This window comes from Lactuca sativa, chromosome 6, assembly GCF_002870075.4.
Source record: "Lactuca sativa cultivar Salinas chromosome 6, Lsat_Salinas_v11, whole genome shotgun sequence".
NCBI lineage: Eukaryota > Viridiplantae > Streptophyta > Magnoliopsida > Asterales > Asteraceae > Lactuca > Lactuca sativa.
In genome coordinates this window covers 59,568,961-59,591,538 of record NC_056628.2, presented here as the reverse complement: position 1 = coordinate 59,591,538, position 22,578 = coordinate 59,568,961, and the positions used below count along the sequence as shown (strand labels likewise).

The following is a 22,578-nucleotide window of genomic DNA, read 5'->3' as shown; positions in this document are numbered from 1 at the left end:
TTTATGGAGTTTGAGATACAAACTCCACCTTTTGGTTAGCACCCAGATCTTTGTTCCCTTTTTGACTTGTATTACCTTCTCCATGGTTACCCATGACAGATTCATCAAAGGTTACATCTCTGCTCATGATAAATTTAGGATTTCTTCCGTCTTCTGTACACCACAATCGATACCATTTTACACCTGTAGCATATCCTAGAAATATGCACTTCATTGCCCTTGGCTCAAGTTTACAATCATTCAAATGATCATTGTGGCACATCCAAATATACGTAAACCATAATAGTCAGATGGTTTTCCAGACCATACCTATTTAGGAGTCTTCAAGTCTATAACGGTTGATGGTGATCTTTTCACCAGTTAGAAAGCAATGTTAACTACTTCAACATAATTGCTTGGATAAATTAGTAAATATTTGCATGCACCTAGAACGCTGCACGAGTTTTTGTTCATCCGTTTCGCCACTCCATTTTGTTGTGGTGTGTGTCGTAAATTACGGTGCCTCACTATACCTTCTTGCTTGAAGAAGTTATCAAACGAAGCATTGCTGAACTCCAATCCATCATCAGTCGTCAAAGTCTTAACCCTTTTTCCAGTCCTTTTCTCAACCATGGTATGTTGGATATATATGCTCAAGAATGATTATTGAATGATATTGCTAATAACATATGATCCTATAGGGTCACACCTTTATCAAGTTGGCACATTTTGAATATTTATTATTAATAATTAATCAACGATTGTATTTTAATTAGGGAATAATTTTTTTTTGTGAAAATAATAATTAAAGAAAGCATAACTAGTGATTATATCATATGGTATGATTTAATAAGTCATGAACTAAGTTTTGGACACTTTGGCTAACCTTAGACTTACTAGTTATTTACCATTTAGGATGAGAGACTGTAGGCACACTTATGATATCCATGTAGATTTGATAATCAGGTGCTGAGATACCAGTGTATGAATATATTTCTAGATATTCTTCATTTTTACAATCGTGTACGGCTACCCCTTGTTGATGGTTCACTAGTGTCTAGTTTGTAAATAAGAAAAAGATGAGGATGTACTCACGAGCTAGAGGATTTAACCATCTATTGGTGAGTTCCGGCGAATAAGATTGACATGGTTTAGTAATTGATGCATGCATTACATAATGATTATGTAGAGTTATTCCTTGGTTTCCGTTTTTGATGTTTATTGTTATGTAATCTTTTCTAATCATTGTTTAACACTTTTAGAAGTATTTGAGTATGTTTGGATTATAAGTTATTAAACCCTTTGATAATGGATTATTAGCTATTAAACACTATAGCTTTGGATTATGGATTAATAAACCTTTTGTCTTTGGATAATGGGTTATCAAACCCTTTGACTTGAATTTTGGTATATTGTACCTTTGATTTGATATTTTTGAGTTTTTCGACATTTTGTTAGTTTTATATTGATTTTGGAGGTTTGAATCGAGTTTAATAATTATCATTATTTACTTAACAATTTTGAGTATTCTCACTAGCCAATGCATTGCCTAACTTATTTTAACATGCTCTCATATAGAAAACTTAGAGAATATGAGTTGAAGTTGGCAGGGACTTTAAGAAAACAATTGTTTATATAGAAAACTTAGGTGACGTTTGGTTCGCAGAATGTTTTTGAAGGAATGAGAATCTCTTAAGAAATTGGAATCTGTCGAGAATTGGAATCAAATTCCATATTCTGTTTGGTTGTCGGGAATGAAATTTGAATCCAGTTCCATATTATGTTTAGTTGGTAGAAAATGGAACTAAAATAATATAAAATGACAAAATTGTCATTTTCTTTGCTTATTTTTACTTTGTTTTATAACTTATACGTAAAAATATATTATATAAATTATAAAATTAGTAATTGTGATGGCGACAGAGGTGATGGTGGGCAGTGGCGGAGGTGATAACGGTGGTGGCGGTAGTAATTGTGATGGAGATGGTGATGTTGGCGGTCATGAGTAGTGGCAGAGGTGGTGGGTGGTGTAGTGGTGGATGTGGCAATGGTGGTAGTAACAGTGGTGGTGATGAAGGTGGTGGTGAAGGTGTTGGTGGTGGTGGTGGCGGAGGTTATGGTGTCGGTGATGGCATGGTCGTAGTGGTGGAGGTGGAAGGTAGTGTGGTGGTATAGGTGGTGATGGTGGGTAGTTGTGGCGGCGGCGGCGGTGGTGGTAGAGGTGGTGTGTAACGGGTGGTGACAACGGTGATGTGTGGTGGTGGTTGTGGTGGAGGTAGTGATAACGGTGGCAGTGGTCGATGATAGTGGAGGTGACGGTGCTAATGAGTGGAAGGTGGTGGTCTTTGAGGTGGCGGAGGTGGTGATGGTGGGTGACAGTGGGGGTGGGGGTGGGTGGCGGGTGGTGGTGTTGGTGGCAACAGAGGGGTTTCATATGTAGCGTTGAAAGTAAAATGGATAATATGATAACATTCAACATTCTCACTTAAAAGAAATTTTAATTCATTAAGTTTTTGGATGAAATTTATTTTTCCTCGTTGAAAGGAAAATTTGACTCATTTAGGAATTCAATTCCTCATGAAAGCTTAAACCAAACAAAGGAAAGTGATGGAATTAGATTCCAATTCCTTTCAATTTCAATAGATTCCAGCGAACCAAACCATACGGTAGAGAATATGAATTGAAGTTGGCAGGGACTTTAAGAAAACAATTGTTTATATTGTTTGCTTAAACTATGTAAGATATTAATTGATTCTTCCTCACCATTTTAAAACAATTAAATATGTTTTGTAGTGGGGACCGTTTACTTTCTACATTTAAAATTCTAAAGTTATCTTGGTGAAAATCAATGATTTTAAAATGTATTTTAAATTACCCTCGTGAATGGTGTTTCGAATAACTCATGGATTAACATAATGCACGCTATCTCTCATCTCCATTCCAAAGGAATTAACCTGAATGAATTTTTCTCTATTAAAGCAGGTAATGGTAAAAACACCAATTTTTGGTGGACACTTGGCTTGGCTTGATAAGAAACAAAATACCATCATGTTTATGTTCTTGGTAACTGTAAATATGACCTTGTGGAGAAGTGTGTAAATCTTTCAACTCGGCCATAGTCTATACCTAAACACCAGAGAGGTGGGGTTCAAGAGAATCAATGGTTATATCTTTCATTGATAGTGGCACCTTGGTTACTAGTGAGGTGGCTACTAAATGAAACACTTTAGTTCCTATTAAGCTCAATGTTTTACTTTGGAGGATAACTTTGAACTGGATTCCCACCTGTGGTTAACTTGTCTAATAAATGTATTGATTTGGACTCTACAATTTTTCCTATTTGTGGATCGGCCCAAGAAACCCTAAGGCATTTGTTTCTTTTTTTGCTTGGATCTTGTGGATATTTGGCGTCTTATTGCAAGATGTCGGGGGTATTGATTTCCCTTTCGTTTTGAATTTGGATACTTGGATTTTGTGCGATGATAGTTCCAACCTTAAGGGTGGCTAAAGAAAAGGTTTCAATGCGGTCATTGTTACGACAATTTGGATAGTGTGTTGCTAATAAGACACCCATTGAATACCTTTTAAAAAGTCAACCTATGGTTAACTACATATAATAGTTTTTTTGGAAAACAATACAATTTCAACCATTAAAAATATTTCAAAAATAAATTAGGGTGTCTATATGGTAAAATTGGGTGTCTTTTTGGCCAACCCCTTTGGATATTGTGGTGGTTTCATAACTTGTTTGGAACGGCTAAAACCTAATAATCGGCTACCTTTGATGACATTGTCCCGTTTGTTTGTTTGTTTTTTAACAATAGAAGTAGAAAGTTTAGTTTTAGAAGGATTGTATGGTTGCATGTCCTTTTTATGTTTTTATAACTTCATAATTTATCTATGTTCTTGTTAGTTTCTAAGCCATTTCATTTTGAAAAAGAGTTTTCTTGATTAAAAAAACTTAATGTTAGTTATCTTTTTTTGTTGCTGGTTTATATCTGATAGCTTTTACAAACTTCACTAGTTAAAAAAAATATATAAGTGTTTTCAATGTAAAAACACAAAATTTGTGGTCCAAAAGCTTATAAATTGTGTAAAAAATCTTTGGGTCATGTGAGTTAGGTAAGTAATATAAGGTAAGGTCACTCTTGTATTGTTATTGGGTGCATGAACATGTGGCCTTTTATTTGCCGACACTAAGACTTGCTCCAACGTAATATTCATAGTGGAAAACATGAACAAAAAGTTAACCCACTTAGATTGTTATTTTGGTAGGCCACGCTTACTGGAAGCCAGCAAAGAAATGTCAATTCATAATTGTAACTAGATTAAAGTAAATAAATAAAGATTTAAACTTACAGAAAGACATTGTTTTTTTGTAAGGAAAGGAAGTGTTCAAATTCTGTGCTTAAAGATAATTCTTCCTAGAAGGAACGTATTTAACTATTTATAAATGTAAATTCGAGTTTATTATCACATATAATTGAATTATATAAACTATTCTTTCTAGAAAATGGTTCACAATGGTCACTAAGGCCATATTGAGTGAGACATGCTAAGGAGGTGGTAAGGGATACTACGAAACGTTATATACAATCTCTTACCTTATGCTAAGCAACTTGTCAAGAATGATTCGTCAAGCTGGTAGCTAAATGAGAGAGGATAAAGAAAGTGGACATGAGTGTTTTGATTGGCTGTTGGTATTTATTTACTTTTTTAATTTTTTTCCTCAAAATCAAACATATTAAATTGACATGCTATCACTTGCTTTTTTGTACTAGACATGTTATGTTTTTGTTGTTTAAAAAAAAAACATATATTACAATGTGCTAAGAATACTATAACTTCTTCTAACCAAATAAAAACTTTTTAAAACCTAGCAAAAAACTGGAAAATACAAATTATAAAATCAAAGTTGGATGACTATCAACATTTGGTTAAAATCAAAATTCATCTTTTATATATATATATATATATATATATATATATATATATATATATATATATATATATATATATATATATATATATATATATATATATATATATATATATATATATATATATATATATAGAGAGAGAGAGAGAGAGAGAGAGAGAACAAAATTGCAAAAATGGTCCTTATGGTTAGCAAAATTCTGTGATTTTGGCCCAAAAAAGTTTGGGGATGCATCGGTGGTCCAAATTTGAATACTTTGTGTGGTTTTGGTCCATATGGTTTACATTTTTATGTCGTTTTGGTCCATACCCAACCTGAAATGATGAATATGTCATTCATTAATTATTTTTTAATTTATTTTAATTTTATTATTTTTATTTTCATTAAAAATAAAAGAAAAATAACATTACCCTCTCTCTCTCTCTCTCTCTCTCTCTCTCTCTCTCTCTCTCTCTCTCTCTCTCTTTCGTTTCAAAATGGCAAAAATAAATACATCAAGAACATTCACATACAAATCAATTTATAGGGGATGAACACCCACACATAAATTGATTTCCAAAAATGACAACGCAGGAACTGTTCGGTCAACTTAACGAACTGCACAGCAAGGGCTTTATTTGACCAAGCTTCTCACCCTGGGGAGCTCCAGTCTTGTTCGTCAAGAAGAAAGACGGATCGTTTTGTATGTGCATCGACTACATGGAGCTAAACAAGCTTACCGTTAAGAATCGTTATCCTCTGCCTCGAATTGATGATTTGTTTGACTAACTTCAAGGGGCGAACTACTTTTCAAAGATAGATCTGAGATCCGGGTATCACCAATTACGAGTGCAAGAGGAGGATGTTCCGAAGACAACCTTCTGAACTCGTTATGAACACTACGAGTTTTTAGTGATGCCATTCGGATTGACTAATGCGTCCGCAATATTCATGGATCTAATGAATAGGGTATGCTGTCCTCACCTAGATCAGTTCGTCATTGTGTTCATCGATGACATACTTATCTACTCTCATAGTAAGGAAGAGCATAGTAAGCATCTACGTCAGATCTTGGAAACATTACGATCAGAGAAGCTTTATGCAAAGTTCTCTAAATGCGAGTTTTGGATTCGAAGAGTCGAATTCCTAGGTCATGTTGTTAGTGAAGAGGGAATTCATTTGGACCCTTCCAAAATCAAATCCATTGAGAACTAGTCAGCACCGAAGACGCCTACAGAAATTCGCCAATTTTTAGGCCTCGCTGGCTACTATCGTAGGTTCATTCAGAACTTCTCTCGGATTACGAAACCGCTTACGACATTGACCCAAAAAGGCGTGGCCTTTGATTGGGAAGAGAAGCAAGAGAAAGCATTCCAAACGCTGAAGCGAGCCTTATGCACCGCACTGATACTATCCCTCCCAGAGGGAATAGAAGACTTTGTGGCCTATTGCGATGCATCCAATCAAGAGCTCGGCTGTATTCTGATCCAACGAGGTAAGGTCATTGCCTATGCCTCAAGACAGCTGAAGACACACGAGGTCAACTACACCACACATGATCTTGAGTTAGGAGCAGTTTTGTTTGCTCTGAAGATCTGGAGACACTACCTGTATGGTACAAAAAGCACTATCTTTACAGACCACAAAAGCCTACAACATATATTCGACCAGAAGGAGCTCAATATGAGACAACGACGGTGGGTCAAGCTACTCAGTGATTATGAATGCGAAATTCGTTATCATCCCGGCAAAGCCAATGTAGTAGCTGACGCCCTGAGTCGAAAAAAAAACTCTGGTCGTAGAGTCAAATCATTGACTATGACTATTCATTCACAATTGTCCACACAAATTAAGGAGGCTCAGCTTGAAGCTTTGAAACCTAAAAATATGACGGGTGAATCCCTAAGAGGGATGGATAAGAACTTGGTGGTTAAGGGTGGCGGAGCTTTATATCTCATGGATCGGATTTGGACACCGAAACACGATAGTTTCAGAGACTTGGTGATGACCGAAGCGCACAACACTCGATATTCCATCCACCCAGGTTCAGACAAGATGTATCTGGATCTTATATACTGGTGGCCTAGCATGAAAGCAGAGATTGCTACCTTCGTGAGTAAATGCCTTACTTGCACCAATGTCACACCCCAAAACCGAGAACGGCAGAAACGTTCTGGGGCGGAGGACGTCATGTAATGTATCACAACACAGTAGTAGTAAACAAGCAAACAACATCATCTATTGCATTAAATATATAATTTTAATACAAGCATGTTCTGTACAGTTTTAGACACCAAAAATATAATGTAAATCAAAATAATAAGATGAGTTTTGGATGCGCTCCATCTTCTCAAAAGTTGGTCTCGGTACCTGTCTACCGATGGTAACTTACTAATGATGTAACTGATACGCATGAATATGGAAGTACTTTTATGTCTATATATTCACATATGATATATAATTAATATTGAAACGACCCTCGGACGGCTACCCGACATCCCACCAGACCACATCCAAATCGAGGAAAAGGAAATAGGGCGGATGGCCTTCCTAAGTCTTTTAAACATTTCTTATATATCTATGCATATATGGACATGCAATTTATAAGAAGTATAATAAAGTTTAAATAAAAGTATTTGATAAGTAAAAGAGTTTGTAAAACATTTTGAAGTAAAACAGTTTGATAAACAGTTTGAACAGTGATAAAATCATTGGTTTTCTAGTTATTAATCACATGTGATTGATGTAATAACTATAAGTATTTAGCTTGTATTCCCCCCCTATAAAAGTATTTAAAACATTTAAAAGTATTTCAAAGGTTAATTAAAGGGGTATGAACTCACCTGTAGTGAGTGGTTCTGATGACAATGTTGGATTAGACGCTAGGTGCCAAGTGGTGACTTGAGTACACACGCGAATCCTATTTAGCATATATTGGTACATATATGGATTTAATTAGTGTTATGAACAACTAATTGATGATTTTGGGACCACCTTAGGGACTAGTAAACACTTATAATGAAGTGTTATAATCATATATGATTGTATGAGGGTTTATAAGGCTATACAAGAGGGTGTATGGCCAAAATACACACTATATGTCTGTGTGCGGCCAGGTGTGCGACCTAGTGTGCTGCCAGCACATGTGTGCGGCCCTATATGCAGCCATGTGTGCTGCTTGGTGGTGTGTGCTGCCATGTGTGCGGCCAGATGAAGATCTTGGTGTTCTTGGTACCTTTTATGAAGATCTTCAAGGAGAATGGATGATACTTGAGAGGATTTTCGTGTTCTATGCTTGAAGAAGTGAAGGAAGCGTTCAAGAATGATCTAAGTGTGGCATATATAGGTGGAGTGTGCGGTTGGGAGGGTGTGAGGCCGCAAACAAGAGTGTGTGGCCGCACACTCAAGTGTGTAGCCGCACACTCCATGTGTTGGAGTGTTTGGCCCGGTTTTTGATTCCTACACTTCGAGTTAACCCTTTTTAACACTCCTACCTTGATTATATCACATTTAGAACGCTTCATTAGACTCTAAAGGGTACTACTATATAGTAAAATAAGTCTAATATTGGAAAGAATTGAAGAGTGTATGCGAGAAGTTTTTCGGGTTGTCACATCATCCCCCTGTTAAGGGAATTTCGTCCCGAAATTTGAGTTTAGTTACTAGATTATTACAAATAACTAAGTAAAAAGATGAGGATATTTAAGTTTCATCTGATCCTCGCGTTCCCAAGTGAATTCCGGTCCGCGCTTGGCGTTCCAGCGAACTTTCACAATCGGGATACGGCTATGCTTCGTTTGCTTGACCTCACGGTCCATGACTTCTACGAGTTCTTCCACGAAGTTGAGGCTCTCGTTGATCTCGATCTCGTCGAGTGGGATTACAAGAGTCTCGTCGGATAGACACCTTTTCAAATTGGAAACGTGGAATGTAGAATGTATGTTACGAAGTTCGTTCGGTAGATTGAGTTTGTAAGCCACTGGGCCGATTCTTGCAAGAATCTCGAAAGGCCCAATGTACCTTGGATTTAGCTTTCCACGCTTTCCGAAGCGTATCTGTGACATCCCCAAAATCTCGGCCAGAAAAGACCGATTTTCATTTATGCTTTTAAATATTTTCAGAGTAAATCCTTTTGATTTGAAAGAGTTGCGGAATTTGTTCCCAAAAACAAAACATGATAAAACATTGTTTACCGAAGCATTTCATAAAAGAAATGTATTTTCATTATAATCAAAACTCGGGGTGTCATGTTCCGATACAGACCAATAAGCATAAACGAATACATTACAAGTCATATAACAAATATAAACATATGCAGACTTGTAAACAAAACAACTTGATGGTTCATCCATCTCATGCCCTTCCGCCACTACCTGTAATACAATTTAAAACTGAGTGGGTCAGGCTTGGGAGCCTGGTGAGCATATAGGGTTTTCAACCCACAATAAATATCATATTTAATTTTCACCAACCAACAATAACCCAATTACCCATTCCCGTTATTCTCACTTTAATGTCCCTAAAACAACTAACATAAGGGACCTAGCCTAAGAATATTTCATCGGGGCGACAACACATGCTTCGGGGGTACCTCAGCAATATAAGTCAAATAAGGCAACCATGAGGGGGATGGAGTACAGCGAATGAACACCCAAGTTCATTAACACCTACAGGTGGCGAACCTGCTAATGTTTCCACAAGACCGTCTAGAATAGCCAGTGGTCGTCATCTAAACTCCGCTAGATGACTCAATCAAACAACAACGAGGCCTCTCATCTGTTTATTACACACCAACTGTCTACCCGTGTTCTACCCAACATATTAGTAGATAAAAATATACATTTGTATACATAGTTTAAAGAAAACCTGTATAGCATGCTTTAATCAACACCTATATCACATAACAGATGAGGCACACACACACATAACACATATCTCATAAAGAAATAAGCAGATCTATAAGATAGAAGAGAGTGAATACACATTCACACATAACACAACCAAATATATACACATAGCACGTATTTTTATATAAAATACTTCGTATTATTGTATTAGAAGAAAATAACTACACACTCACTTGATCAGAAGATGATCGGACAGCACTACGGCTTATAGAAGTAGTAATCCACAGCAGATCTGGAAGATCTCCTCAAAAATCGAACTTCTCGCGGGCAGAGCTTCGACTCGGGAACCGCACTTTTCGGGATCTTCGGGATCTCGGGACTTGCCTCGGGGCTAGAGTATAATACCGGGGCTTCGGGATAGCTTCGGCACGAAAAACGATGCAAAAGACTAGAGAGAAGAGAAGAAAATGAACAAAAATCAAGGCTGTCTTCGGATCCTTTATATAGAGGCTGGAGCCTCGGAGTACGCGGGGCGTACTGCGTTACGCGGGGCGTACTGCCCAAAACGTCATTGCTTACGTATCCGAAGTGCTCGAGTGCGAGTGTCGACATCCCTCGGAGTACGCGGGGCGTACTCGAGTACGCGGGGCGTACCTCGGATCAGATCGGTGACTCCTTCGGATAATGCTTCCGAATTTTGAATTAAAAATAAATACAAAATGATTAATAAACTTCGGAAATTCATAACTTCTTCATACGAACTCCGTTTTCGACGTTCTTTATATCCACGCGAAGGTGAGACCATGCTCTACGACTTTCGTTTAGACTCCGTCGGCTAATTTTGACTTTATTTTTATTAATTATTTTTAATAGGCCGGGACAGAAACTTTCGTTATAAATTCATAACTTCTTCGTTTGACGTCCGTTCTCGCCTAACTTTTTATCGTTTCAATACCAACAATGAGATCTTCGATTCTCATTTAGATTGCTTCGGCTAACAACCGCTCGATCTCAAATCGAGTAAAACAGGCTGTATATCGCTAAGCCGGAACTTCGATAAATCATAACTTCCTCATACGAAGTCAGATTTGGGCGTTCTATATATATTCGGAAACCTCGTTTCAATTACTACAACATTAACCAAAGATATTAAGTTTATTTTACACTTAAATTTTGACGCTTATTTTTATTCTTAATTAATCAAACCATATAATTAAGCAATTAAGCACATAACACATAATACTCAAATAATACAATCTTATTACTTCAAAATGGGTTACAAAGGTCAACCTAGACTATTACATTGCTACAAATGGCAAGCCCGAAACACAGGCGTTACAATTCTCTCCACCTTAGAATGATTCCGTCCCCGGAATCACACATCAACAAACAAATGCGGATAGCGACTCAACATGTCACTCTCCGTCTCCCAGGTGAGATTCGGCCCATTCGTGTGTTTCCATCGGACAAGCACTAATCCAACCATTTTGCGTCGCAACTTCTTAGTCTTTCGGTCAACAATTGCCTCTGGTTCTTCAATCAACCTTTTGTTCTCATCAATTCTCAATTCAGAAATTGGAATTATATCGGGAACTTCTCCAGTGAACTTCCTCAAATAGCACACATGAAAGGTGTTGTGAATTCCATTCAGTTCTTCGGGTAATTCGAGCTTGTAAGCTTGATTCCCAATCCTCTGAAGGACTTTAAACGGTCCAATAAACCTTGGACTCAACTTTCCCCTTTTACCAAATCTTATAAGTCCCTTCCACGGCGAGACTTTAAGCAAAACCGAATCTCCAATCTCAAAAGTCATCGGTCTTCGCTTCTTGTCAGCATAGCTCTTTTGACGATCCTGAGCTGCTAACATTCTTTCCCTAATTATTTTCAACTTTTCAGCAGTTTGATGAACCATCTCCGGTCCCATAAACTGCTTTTCCCCAGCCTCAAGCCAACAAGACGGCGTACGACACTTCTGTCCATACAAAGCTTGATAAGGTGCCATCTTAATGCTCGAGTGAAAACTATTATTATAGGAAAATTCTACCAACGGTAAATGTTCATCCCAATTACCTAGGAATTCCAAGGTACATGCTCTCAGCATATCTTCAAGTGTTTGTATTGTTCTTTCACTCTGACCATCAGTCTGCGGATGGTAAGCTGTGCTTAAACATAACTTGGTACCCATTTCCTCTTGTAGACTTTTCCAAAACCTTGAGGTGAAACGGCTATCACGATCCGATACAATCGTTAACGGAACACCGTGAAGCCTCACAATTTCCTTCACGTAAGAATTTGCAAGCTTCTCCATAGACCATTTCTCCCTGGCCGCTATGAAATGCGCACTCTTAGTGAATCGATCAACGACCACCCAAATCATGTCGTGACCATTCTTTGTTCTGGGCAGTTTAGTGACAAAATCCATAGCAATGTCTTCCCACTTACCCATAGGCACAGGCAAAGGTTCTAAACTCTCGTACGGTTTCTGATGTTGTGTCTTGACTCTCGCACAAGTCACACACTCGGCCACATACTTTGCAACATCAAGCTTCATCGTCGGCCACCAGTAGTAGGGTTTCAGGTCCCTATACATTTTAGTGCTACCCGGATGAATCGAGTACATGGTCTTGTGAGCTTCTTCCATCAGAAGATCCCTAATTCCTCCTGACTTAGGTACCCAAATACGATCTTGGAATACCTTCAGTCCATGACCATTAGTACCAAACACCAACGTTTTACCCAAACGTTCCTCCTTTCGGTCATTTTTTTCAGAAGCTTCCTCTTGAGCTTTCTTTATACTTTCCACAATAGTCGAGACAACTTCAATTCTCAACGCTCTTGGCCTCTTCCTTTCAAGATTGACCTTCCGACTGAGAGCATCAGCAACAACATTAGCTTTACCGGGGTGGTAAAGTATCTCGCAGTCGTAGTCTTTAAGTAATTCTAGCCAGCGTCGTTGCCTCATATTCAATTCTTTCTGATTAAAGAGGTATTGGAGACTCTTATGATCAGTGAAAAGTTTGCACTTCGTGCCATAGAGGTAATGCCTCCATATTTTCAGAGCGAAAACTACTGCTGCCAACTCCAAATCATGAGTCGGGTAATTCTTTTCATGCTCTTTCAACTGTCGAGACGCATATGCTATCACCTTTTCTCTTTGGGTCAAAACACAACCCAATCCAACACCAGACGCATCACTATAAACAGCGAAGTCTTCAACTCCATCGGGTAGAGAAAGTATCGGTGCCTCGCATAGCTTCTTCTTTAACTTCTCGAATGCTTCTTTATGCTTCTCACTCCAAGCATAAGTAGCTCCTTTGTGGGTCAAAGCTGTTAATGGAGTAGCAATCGAAGAAAAACCTTGGATAAACCTTCGGTAATATCCGGCTAATCCTAAAAAGCTTCGAATCTCTGTGGGACTTTTCGGTTGTTCCCACTTCGTCACAGCTTCGATCTTCGCTTGATCAACCATTATCCCTTCTTGGTTGACCACGTGACCCAAGAATTGGACCTCACGAATCCAAAAATCACATTTGGAGAACTTTGCATAAAGCTTCTCCTTCTTCAAAACTTCTAACACTTCTCGCAAGTGCCTGCCATGCTCCTCCTGGCTTTTCGAGTAGATCAGAATGTCGTCTATGAACACTATCACGGATTTATCAAGGAAAGGATTACAAACCCTATTCATCAAATCCATGAACGCTGCCGGAGCATTGGTTAGTCCAAACGACATAACCAAGAACTCGTAGTGTCCATATCTAGTTCTGAATGCAGTCTTCTCGATATCTTGCTCTCTTACTTTCAGCTGATGATATCCTGACCTAAGATCGATCTTCGAGAAATAGCTCGAACCTTGCAATTGATCAAACAGGTCATCAATCCTCGGCAACGGATATCTATTCTTTATTGTTGCCTTGTTCAGCTCTCTGTAATCGATGCACATTCTCATACTTCCATCTTTCTTCTTTACAAGTAACACCGGAGCTCCCCAGGGCGATGAACTAGGTCTAATGAAACCTTTGTCCAACAACTCCTGAAGTTGCATCATCAGCTCCTTCATCTCCGTCGGTGCTAATCGATAAGGTGCTTTTGCAATTGGCGTGGTTCCTGGTAACAAGTCTATTCTGAACTCCACTTGTGTATCAGGTGGTAATCCAGGAAGATCCTCGGGGAACACTTCCGGAAAATCACACACCACTGGAATGCTCTGCATCACCTTCTTTTCCTTCTTAGCATCAATCACAAATGCTAAATATGATGTACATCCCTTGGTCAAACACTTTCTGGCTTTCATTAGAGAAATGATCCCAGAATTCACTCGCCGTTTGTCCCCATACACCATAAATGAATCTTTTCCAGGCGGGTTTACTTTAACTATCTTCTTCTTGCACAAAATTTTGGCATCATTGGCGCTAAGCCAATCCATTCCCAACACGATGTCGAAACCATTTAGTTCGATAGGCAATAATTCCTCGAGAAACTTATTCCCATTAAGGTCGATCAAGACGTTTTTCATACGATGGCTAATAGGTACAAACTTTCCACTAGCTACTTCGACTAATAAAGCATTATTTAGTCTATCAACAGGCAAAGCTAGCTTTCTACCAAACTCATGCGAAATAAAGGAGTAGTTGGCTCCAGAATCAAACAATATATGAGCAGGTAATTCGTTTACGAGAAAGGTACCTGAAGCGACATCAGCTTCATCTTTAGCAGCCTCAAGTGTCATCTGGAAGGCTCTTGCCTTCGGCTTTGGTGGAATGTTGGGCCTAGCTGCCTCCTTCTTCTTCGGACAGTCTTTCAAAATATGCCCCTCTTCATTACACCCAAAACACATCCTTTTGTTGTTCGGACATTCATTGGAAAAATGTCCAACCTTTCCACACTTGTAGCAGGTCACATCCTCGCTACATTTCCTAAAGTGCCTTTTCTTACACTTATCACACCACTTTGCTTCGCCTCCTTTTCCTCCAAACTTTTTCGAATCAAATTTCGAAAATTTACTCTTCTTACTGGAACCAGATGTTCCTTCAAACTTCCTTTTCTCACCAACCTCAACCTTGACGGTGGTTCTCCCTTTGATCATGTTCTCCACAGACTTGGCAGCCCAGATAGCTGCCTCTAGAGTAAGTGCCTGACGTACCGGCACCTCGTACTCCCATGGAAGTCCCTTCGCATACCGATCCACCTTTGTCAGCTCGTCTGGAACGATACGCAAGGCAAACTCCATCTTATCGGTGAAGTTATTGGTGTACTCATCCACTGACATGCTACCCTTCGTCAATGTCAAAAACTTATTCTCCAACTCCAACAGATTTTGAGCCGAGCAGAACTTGCGCTTGAACTGCACCAAGAACTCTGCCCATGACAATTGCAGTGGCTCGCTAGGGCTTAAGGTCTTCCCTAGAGTGTTCCACCAACGAACAGCTCCACCTCGGAATTGACGCACGGCATAGATAGTTTGCAACTTACCTCTACAGCCACATGTCATAAAGGCTAACTCCATTTCGGAGATCCAATCCATAACCCCAATCGGATCCTCCTTTCCATTGAAGGTCGATGGTTTACAAGTCAAAAAGTCCTTGTACTTGCATCCCATTCCATCATTCCTTCCTTCATGGTTATCTTGCCTAACTATCGGTGGGTTGGCTTGACCAATAGACCCACTGAAGTTTCCTCCTTCTGAGTGCCCTTCATTCAGTTCAGGCTCTTCCACACGAATCGACAGTTCTTCACGATTTTGTTGAAGCAACCGTCTAGTTTCATCCATCTGACGATCCAACATCGTCTGAATCATCAATTGCACACCAGCCATGGTTATTGGCTCAGGTGCTGCTGCTACGATAGGTATTGGCTCAATCATTGGTGGTTGATTCCTGTTTTCGTCAGCATTTCCAACTCCACTTCTTGTTCTCACCATTTTGATCTACACCGAATAAGGTGAAATTAGATCCTCAATCATGATAGATATTCAAATCATCCTTATCACTCTGAAACGTTTACATGCTAGTTCTAATATCGTAAACGTACGCTTAGAATCCTACACACATAAGGTTTCTAGATCCGGTCGGCAACAGACCATAGATCCGAACAAATAATATCATATATGACAACATATAACATTTAGCACATAAAGCATTTTAGGCAACTTTCCTAAAATAAACTAGTGCTCGTGTCTAAAACATAACAGACACGCATCTCAAAACTTCACTTAGCATTCTAAGTTTAAGTCTAGAAATCCAACAAATTCCTAGTTCGCTTAAACTAATGCTCTGATACCAACTGTGACATCCCCAAAATCTCGGCCAGAAAAGACCGATTTTCATTTATGCTTTTAAATATTTTCAGAGTAAATCCTTTTGATTTGAAAGAGTTGCGGAATTTGTTCCCAAAAACAAAACATGATAAAACATTGTTTACCGAAGCATTTCATAAAAGAAATGTATTTTCATTATAATCAAAACTCGGGGTGTCATGTTCCGATACAGACCAATAAGCATAAACGAATACATTACAAGTCATATAACAAATATAAACATATGCAGACTTGTAAACAAAACAACTTGATGGTTCATCCATCTCATGCCCTTCCGCCACTACCTGTAATACAATTTAAAACTGAGTGGGTCAGGCTTGGGAGCCTGGTGAGCATATAGGGTTTTCAACCCACAATAAATATCATATTTAATTTTCACCAACCAACAATAACCCAATTACCCATTCCCGTTATTCTCACTTTAATGTCCCTAAAACAACTAACATAAGGGACCTAGCCTAAGAATATTTCATCGGGGCGACAACACATGCTTCGGGGGTACCTCAGCAATATAAGTCAAATAAGGCAACCATGAGGGGGATGGAGTACAGCGAATGAACACCCAAGTTCATTAACACCTACAGGTGGCGAACCTGCTAATGTTTCCACAAGACCGTCTAGAATAGCCAGTGGTCGTCATCTAAACTCCGCTAGATGACTCAATCAAACAACAACGAGGCCTCTCATCTGTTTATTACACACCAACTGTCTACCCGTGTTCTACCCAACATATTAGTAGATAAAAATATACATTTGTATACATAGTTTAAAGAAAACCTGTATAGCATGCTTTAATCAACACATATATCACATAACAGATGAGGCACACACACACATAACACATATCTCATAAAGAAATAAGCAGATCTATAAGATAGAAGAGAGTGAATACACATTCACACATAACACAACCAAATATATACACATAGCACGTATTTTTATATAAAATACTTCGTATTATTGTATTAGAAGAAAATAACTACACACTCACTTGATCAGAAGATGATCGGACAGCACTACGGCTTATAGAAGTAGTAATCCACAGCAGATCTGGAAGATCTCCTCAAAAATCGAACTTCTCGCGGGCAGAGCTTCGACTCGGGAACCGCACTTTTCGGGATCTTCGGGATCTCGGGACTTGCCTCGGGGCTAGAGTATAATACCGGGGCTTCGGGATAGCTTCGGCACGAAAAACGATGCAAAAGACTAGAGAGAAGAGAAGAAAATGAACAAAAATCAAGGCTGTCTTCGGATCCTTTATATAGAGGCTGGAGCCTCGGAGTACGCGGGGCGTACTGCGTTACGCGGGGCGTACTGCCCAAAACGTCATTGCTTACGTATCCGAAGTGCTCGAGTGCGAGTGTCGACATCCCTCGGAGTACGCGGGGCGTACTCGAGTACGCGGGGCGTACCTCGGATCAGATCGGTGACTCCTTCGGATAATGCTTCCGAATTTTGAATTAAAAATAAATACAAAATGATTAATAAACTTCGGAAATTCATAACTTCTTCATACGAACTCCGTTTTCGACGTTCTTTATATCCACGCGAAGGTGAGACCATGCTCTACGACTTTCGTTTAGACTCCGTCGGCTAATTTTGACTTTATTTTTATTAATTATTTTTAATAGGCCGGGACAGAAACTTTCGTTATAAATTCATAACTTCTTCGTTTGACGTCCGTTCTCGCCTAACTTTTTATCGTTTCAATACCAACAATGAGATCTTCGATTCTCATTTAGATTGCTTCGGCTAACAACCGCTCGATCTCAAATCGAGTAAAACAGGCTGTATATCGCTAAGCCGGAACTTCGATAAATCATAACTTCCTCATACGAAGTCAGATTTGGGCGTTCTATATATATTCGGAAACCTCGTTTCAATTACTACAACATTAACCAAAGATATTAAGTTTATTTTACACTTAAATTTTGACGCTTATTTTTATTCTTAATTAATCAAACCATATAATTAAGCAATTAAGCACATAACACATAATACTCAAATAATACAATCTTATTACTTCAAAATGGGTTACAAAGGTCAACCTAGACTATTACATTGCTACAAATGGCAAGCCCGAAACACAGGCGTTACAATTCTCTCCACCTTAGAATGATTCCGTCCCCGGAATCACACATCAACAAACAAATGCGGATAGCGACTCAACATGTCACTCTCCGTCTCCCAGGTGAGATTCGGCCCATTCGTGTGTTTCCATCGGACAAGCACTAATCCAACCATTTTGCGTCGCAACTTCTTAGTCTTTCGGTCAACAATTGCCTCTGGTTCTTCAATCAACCTTTTGTTCTCATCAATTCTCAATTCAGAAATTGGAATTATATCGGGAACTTCTCCAGTGAACTTCCTCAAATAGCACACATGAAAGGTGTTGTGAATTCCATTCAGTTCTTCAGGTAATTCGAGCTTGTAAGCTCGATTCCCAATCCTCTGAAGGACTTTAAACGGTCCAATAAACCTTGGACTCAACTTTCCCCTTTTACCAAATCTTATAAGTCCCTTCCACGGCGAGACTTTAAGCAAAACCGAATCTCCAATCTCAAAAGTCATCGGTCTTCGCTTCTTGTCAGCATAGCTCTTTTGACGATCCTGAGCTGCTAACATTCTTTCCCTAATTATTTTCAACTTTTCAGCAGTTTGATGAACCATCTCCGGTCCCATAAACTGCTTTTCCCCAGCCTCAAGCCAACAAGACGGCGTACGACACTTCTGTCCATACAAAGCTTGATAAGGTGCCATCTTAATGCTCGAGTGAAAACTATTATTATAGGAAAATTCTACCAACGGTAAATGTTCATCCCAATTACCTAGGAATTCCAAGGTACATGCTCTCAGCATATCTTCAAGTGTTTGTATTGTTCTTTCACTCTGACCATCAGTCTGCGGATGGTAAGCTGTGCTTAAACATAACTTGGTACCCATTTCCTCTTGTAGACTTTTCCAAAACCTTGAGGTGAAACGGCTATCACGATCCGATACAATCGTTAACGGAACACCGTGAAGCCTCACAATTTCCTTCACGTAAGAATTTGCAAGCTTCTCCATAGACCATTTCTCCCTGGCCGCTATGAAATGCGCACTCTTAGTGAATCGATCAACGACCACCCAAATCATGTCGTGACCATTCTTTGTTCTGGGCAGTTTAGTGACAAAATCCATAGCAATGTCTTCCCACTTACCCATAGGCACAGGCAAAGGTTCTAAACTTCCGTACGGTTTCTGATGTTGTGTCTTGACTCTCGCACAAGTCACACACTCGGCCACATACTTTGCAACATCAAGCTTCATCGTCGGCCACCAGTAGTAGGGTTTCAGGTCCCTATACATTTTAGTGCTACCCGGATGAATCGAGTACATGGTCTTGTGAGCTTCTTCCATCAGAAGATCCCTAATTCCTCCTGACTTAGGTACCCAAATACGATCTTGGAATACCTTCAGTCCATGACCATTAGTACCAAACACCAACGTTTTACCCAAACGTTCCTCCTTTCGGTCATTTTTCTCAGAAGCTTCCTCTTGAGCTTTCTTTATACTTTCCACAATAGTCGAGACAACTTCAATTCTCAACGCTCTTGGCCTCTTCCTTTCAAGATTGACCTTCCGACTGAGAGCATCAGCAACAACATTAGCTTTACCGGGGTGGTAAAGTATCTCGCAGTCGTAGTCTTTAAGTAATTCTAGCCAGCGTCGTTGCCTCATATTCAATTCTTTCTGATTAAAGAGGTATTGGAGACTCTTATGATCAGTGAAAAGTTTGCACTTCGTGCCATAGAGGTAATGCCTCCATATTTTCAGAGCGAAAACTACTGCTGCCAACTCCAAATCATGAGTCGGGTAATTCTTTTCATGCTCTTTCAACTGTCGAGACGCATATGCTATCACCTTTTCTCTTTGGGTCAAAACACAACCCAATCCAACACCAGACGCATCACTATAAACAGCGAAGTCTTCAACTCCATCGGGTAGAGAAAGTATCGGTGCCTCGCATAGCTTCTTCTTTAACTTCTCGAATGCTTCTTTATGCTTCTCACTCCAAGCATAAGTAGCTCCTTTGTGGGTCAAAGCTGTTAATGGAGTAGCAATCGAAGAAAAACCTTGGATAAACCTTCGGTAATATCCGGCTAATCCTAAAAAGCTTCGAATCTCTGTGGGACTTTTCGGTTGTTCCCACTTCGTCACAGCTTCGATCTTCGCTGGATCAACCATTATCCCTTCTTGGTTGACCACGTGACCCAAGAATTGGACCTCACGAATCCAAAAATCACATTTGGAGAACTTTGCATAAAGCTTCTCCTTCTTCAAAACTTCTAACACTTCTCGCAAGTGCCTGCCATGCTCCTCCTGGCTTTTCGAGTAGATCAGAATGTCGTCTATGAACACTATCACGGATTTATCAAGGAAAGGATTACAAACCCTATTCATCAAATCCATGAACGCTGCCGGAGCATTGGTTAGTCCAAACGACATAACCAAGAACTCGTAGTGTCCATATCTAGTTCTGAATGCAGTCTTCTCGATATCTTGCTCTCTTACTTTCAGCTGATGATATCCTGACCTAAGATCGATCTTCGAGAAATAGCTCGAACCTTGCAATTGATCAAACAGGTCATCAATCCTCGGCAACGGATATCTATTCTTTATTGTTGCCTTGTTCAGCTCTCTGTAATCGATGCACATTCTCATACTTCCATCTTTCTTCTTTACAAGTAACACCGGAGCTCCCCAGGGCGATGAACTAGGTCTAATGAAACCTTTGTCCAACAACTCCTGAAGTTGCATCATCAGCTCCTTCATCTCCGTCGGTGCTAATCGATAAGGTGCTTTTGCAATTGGCGTGGTTCCTGGTAACAAGTCTATTCTGAACTCCACTTGTCTATCAGGTGGTAATCCAGGAAGATCCTCGGGGAACACTTCCGGAAAATCACACACCACTGGAATGCTCTGCATCACCTTCTTTTCCTTCTTAGCATCAATCACAAATGCTAAATATGATGTACATCCCTTGGTCAAACACTTTCTGGCTTTCATTAGAGAAATGATCCCAGAATTCACTCGCCGTTTGTCCCCATACACCATAAATGAATCTTTTCCAGGCGGGTTTACTTTAACTATCTTCTTCTTGCACAAAATTTTGGCATCATTGGCGCTAAGCCAATCCATTCCCAACACGATGTCGAAACCATTTAGTTCGATAGGCAATAATTCCTCGAGAAACTTATTCCCATTAAGGTCGATCAAGACGTTTTTCATACGATGGCTAATAGGTACAAACTTTCCACTAGCTACTTCGACTAATAAAGCATTATTTAGTCTATCAACAGGCAAAGCTAGCTTTCTACCAAACTCATGCGAAATAAAGGAGTAGTTGGCTCCAGAATCGAACAATATATGAGCAGGTAATTCGTTTACGAGAAAGGTACCTGAAGCGACATCAGCTTCATCTTTAGCAGCCTCAAGTGTCATCTGGAAGGCTCTTGCCTTCGGCTTTGGTGGAATGTTGGGCCTAGCTGCCTCCTTCTTCTTCGGACAGTCTTTCAAAATATGCCCCTCTTCATTACACCCAAAACACATCCTTTTGTTGTTCGGACATTCATTGGTGGAATGTTGGGCCTAGCTGCCTCCTTCTTCTCAATAGCCTTAATTTTGGATGGATCCACGTGGATTCCCTCTTCGCTTACCACGTGTCCTAAGAATTCGACTCTTCGGATCCAAAATTCACATTTCGAGAACTTCGCATAGAGCTTCTCCGTTCGTAAAGTTCTTAAAACTTGTCGTAGGTGATTGCCATGCTCTTCTTTACTCCGGGAGTAGATCAGGATGTCGTCAATGAAAACGATGACGAACTGATCCAAGTAAGGTCGGCATACTCGATTCATCAGATCCATGAAAACTGCTGGCGCATTGGTCAATCCGAATGGCATCACCACGAACTCGTAGTGTCCGTAACGAGTCCGGAAGGCTGTCTTCGGAACATCTTCCTCTAGCACTCGTAACTGGTGATATCCGAATCTCAGATCAATTTTGGAGAAATAGCTCGCCCCTTGCAGTTGGTCAAATAGATCGTCTATGCGAGGCAGAGGGTAACGATTTTTGACCGTCAGTTTGTTGAGTTCCCTATAGTCGATACACATACGGAATGATCCATCTTTCTTCTTAACAAACAAGACTGGTGCTCCCCAAGGCGAGAAGCTTGGTCTTATGAAGCCCTTGTTGACCAGTTCGTTAAGTTGACCAGATAATTCCTGCATCTCAGCTTGTGCTAATCGGTATGGCGACTTAGCTACAGGGGTAGCTCCTGGAATTAGGTCGATTCTGAACTCGACCTGTCTTTGCGGAGGTAAACCTGGTAGTTCTTCTGGGAAAATGTCGGGGAAGTCGCTCACTACTGAAATGTTCTTTAGTTCTTTCGTTTCGAGGCTCGTATCGACAACGTGGGCAAGGAATGCATGGTATTTTTTACGGAGATACTTCTGTGCTTGAATACTTGATATTATGTGAAG

At 39.7% G+C, this 22,578-nt stretch overlaps 2 protein-coding genes across 2 annotated transcripts; one reads left to right on the top strand and one right to left on the bottom strand.

Moving 5' to 3' along the window:
• The first annotated feature begins 1,956 nt into the window (after positions 1-1,956).
• LOC111896643 (glycine-rich protein DOT1-like) lies at positions 1,957-2,419 on the top strand. Its single transcript, XM_023892614.2, has 2 exons — positions 1,957-2,137; positions 2,259-2,419. The coding sequence occupies exons 1-2, from the start codon at positions 1,957-1,959 to the stop codon at positions 2,417-2,419; spliced, it is 342 nt and encodes a 113-aa protein (XP_023748382.2).
• Positions 2,420-18,274: 15,855 nt separating this feature from the next.
• Positions 18,275-21,277, bottom strand: LOC128126795 (uncharacterized; the record flags this gene model as incomplete). Its single annotated transcript, XM_052764918.1, has 2 exons — positions 18,275-19,492; positions 19,682-21,277. Coding segments are annotated over 2 exons (2,814 nt in total), but the record flags the coding sequence as incomplete, so codon positions are not given.
• Positions 21,278-22,578: the final 1,301 nt, after the last annotated feature.

What these genes read in the sequence shown, in the direction of transcription:
- LOC111896643 (XM_023892614.2), top strand. Translation starts at nt 1,957, where the DNA reads ATGGAGATGGTGATGTTGGCGGTCATGAGTAGTGGCAGAGGTGGTGGG. An exon ending in CGTAGTGGTGGAGGTGGAAG is followed by an intron (nt 2,138 to 2,258) that starts GTAGTGTGGTGG and finishes TGGTGGAGGTAG; the next exon opens with TGATAACGGTGGCAGTGGTC.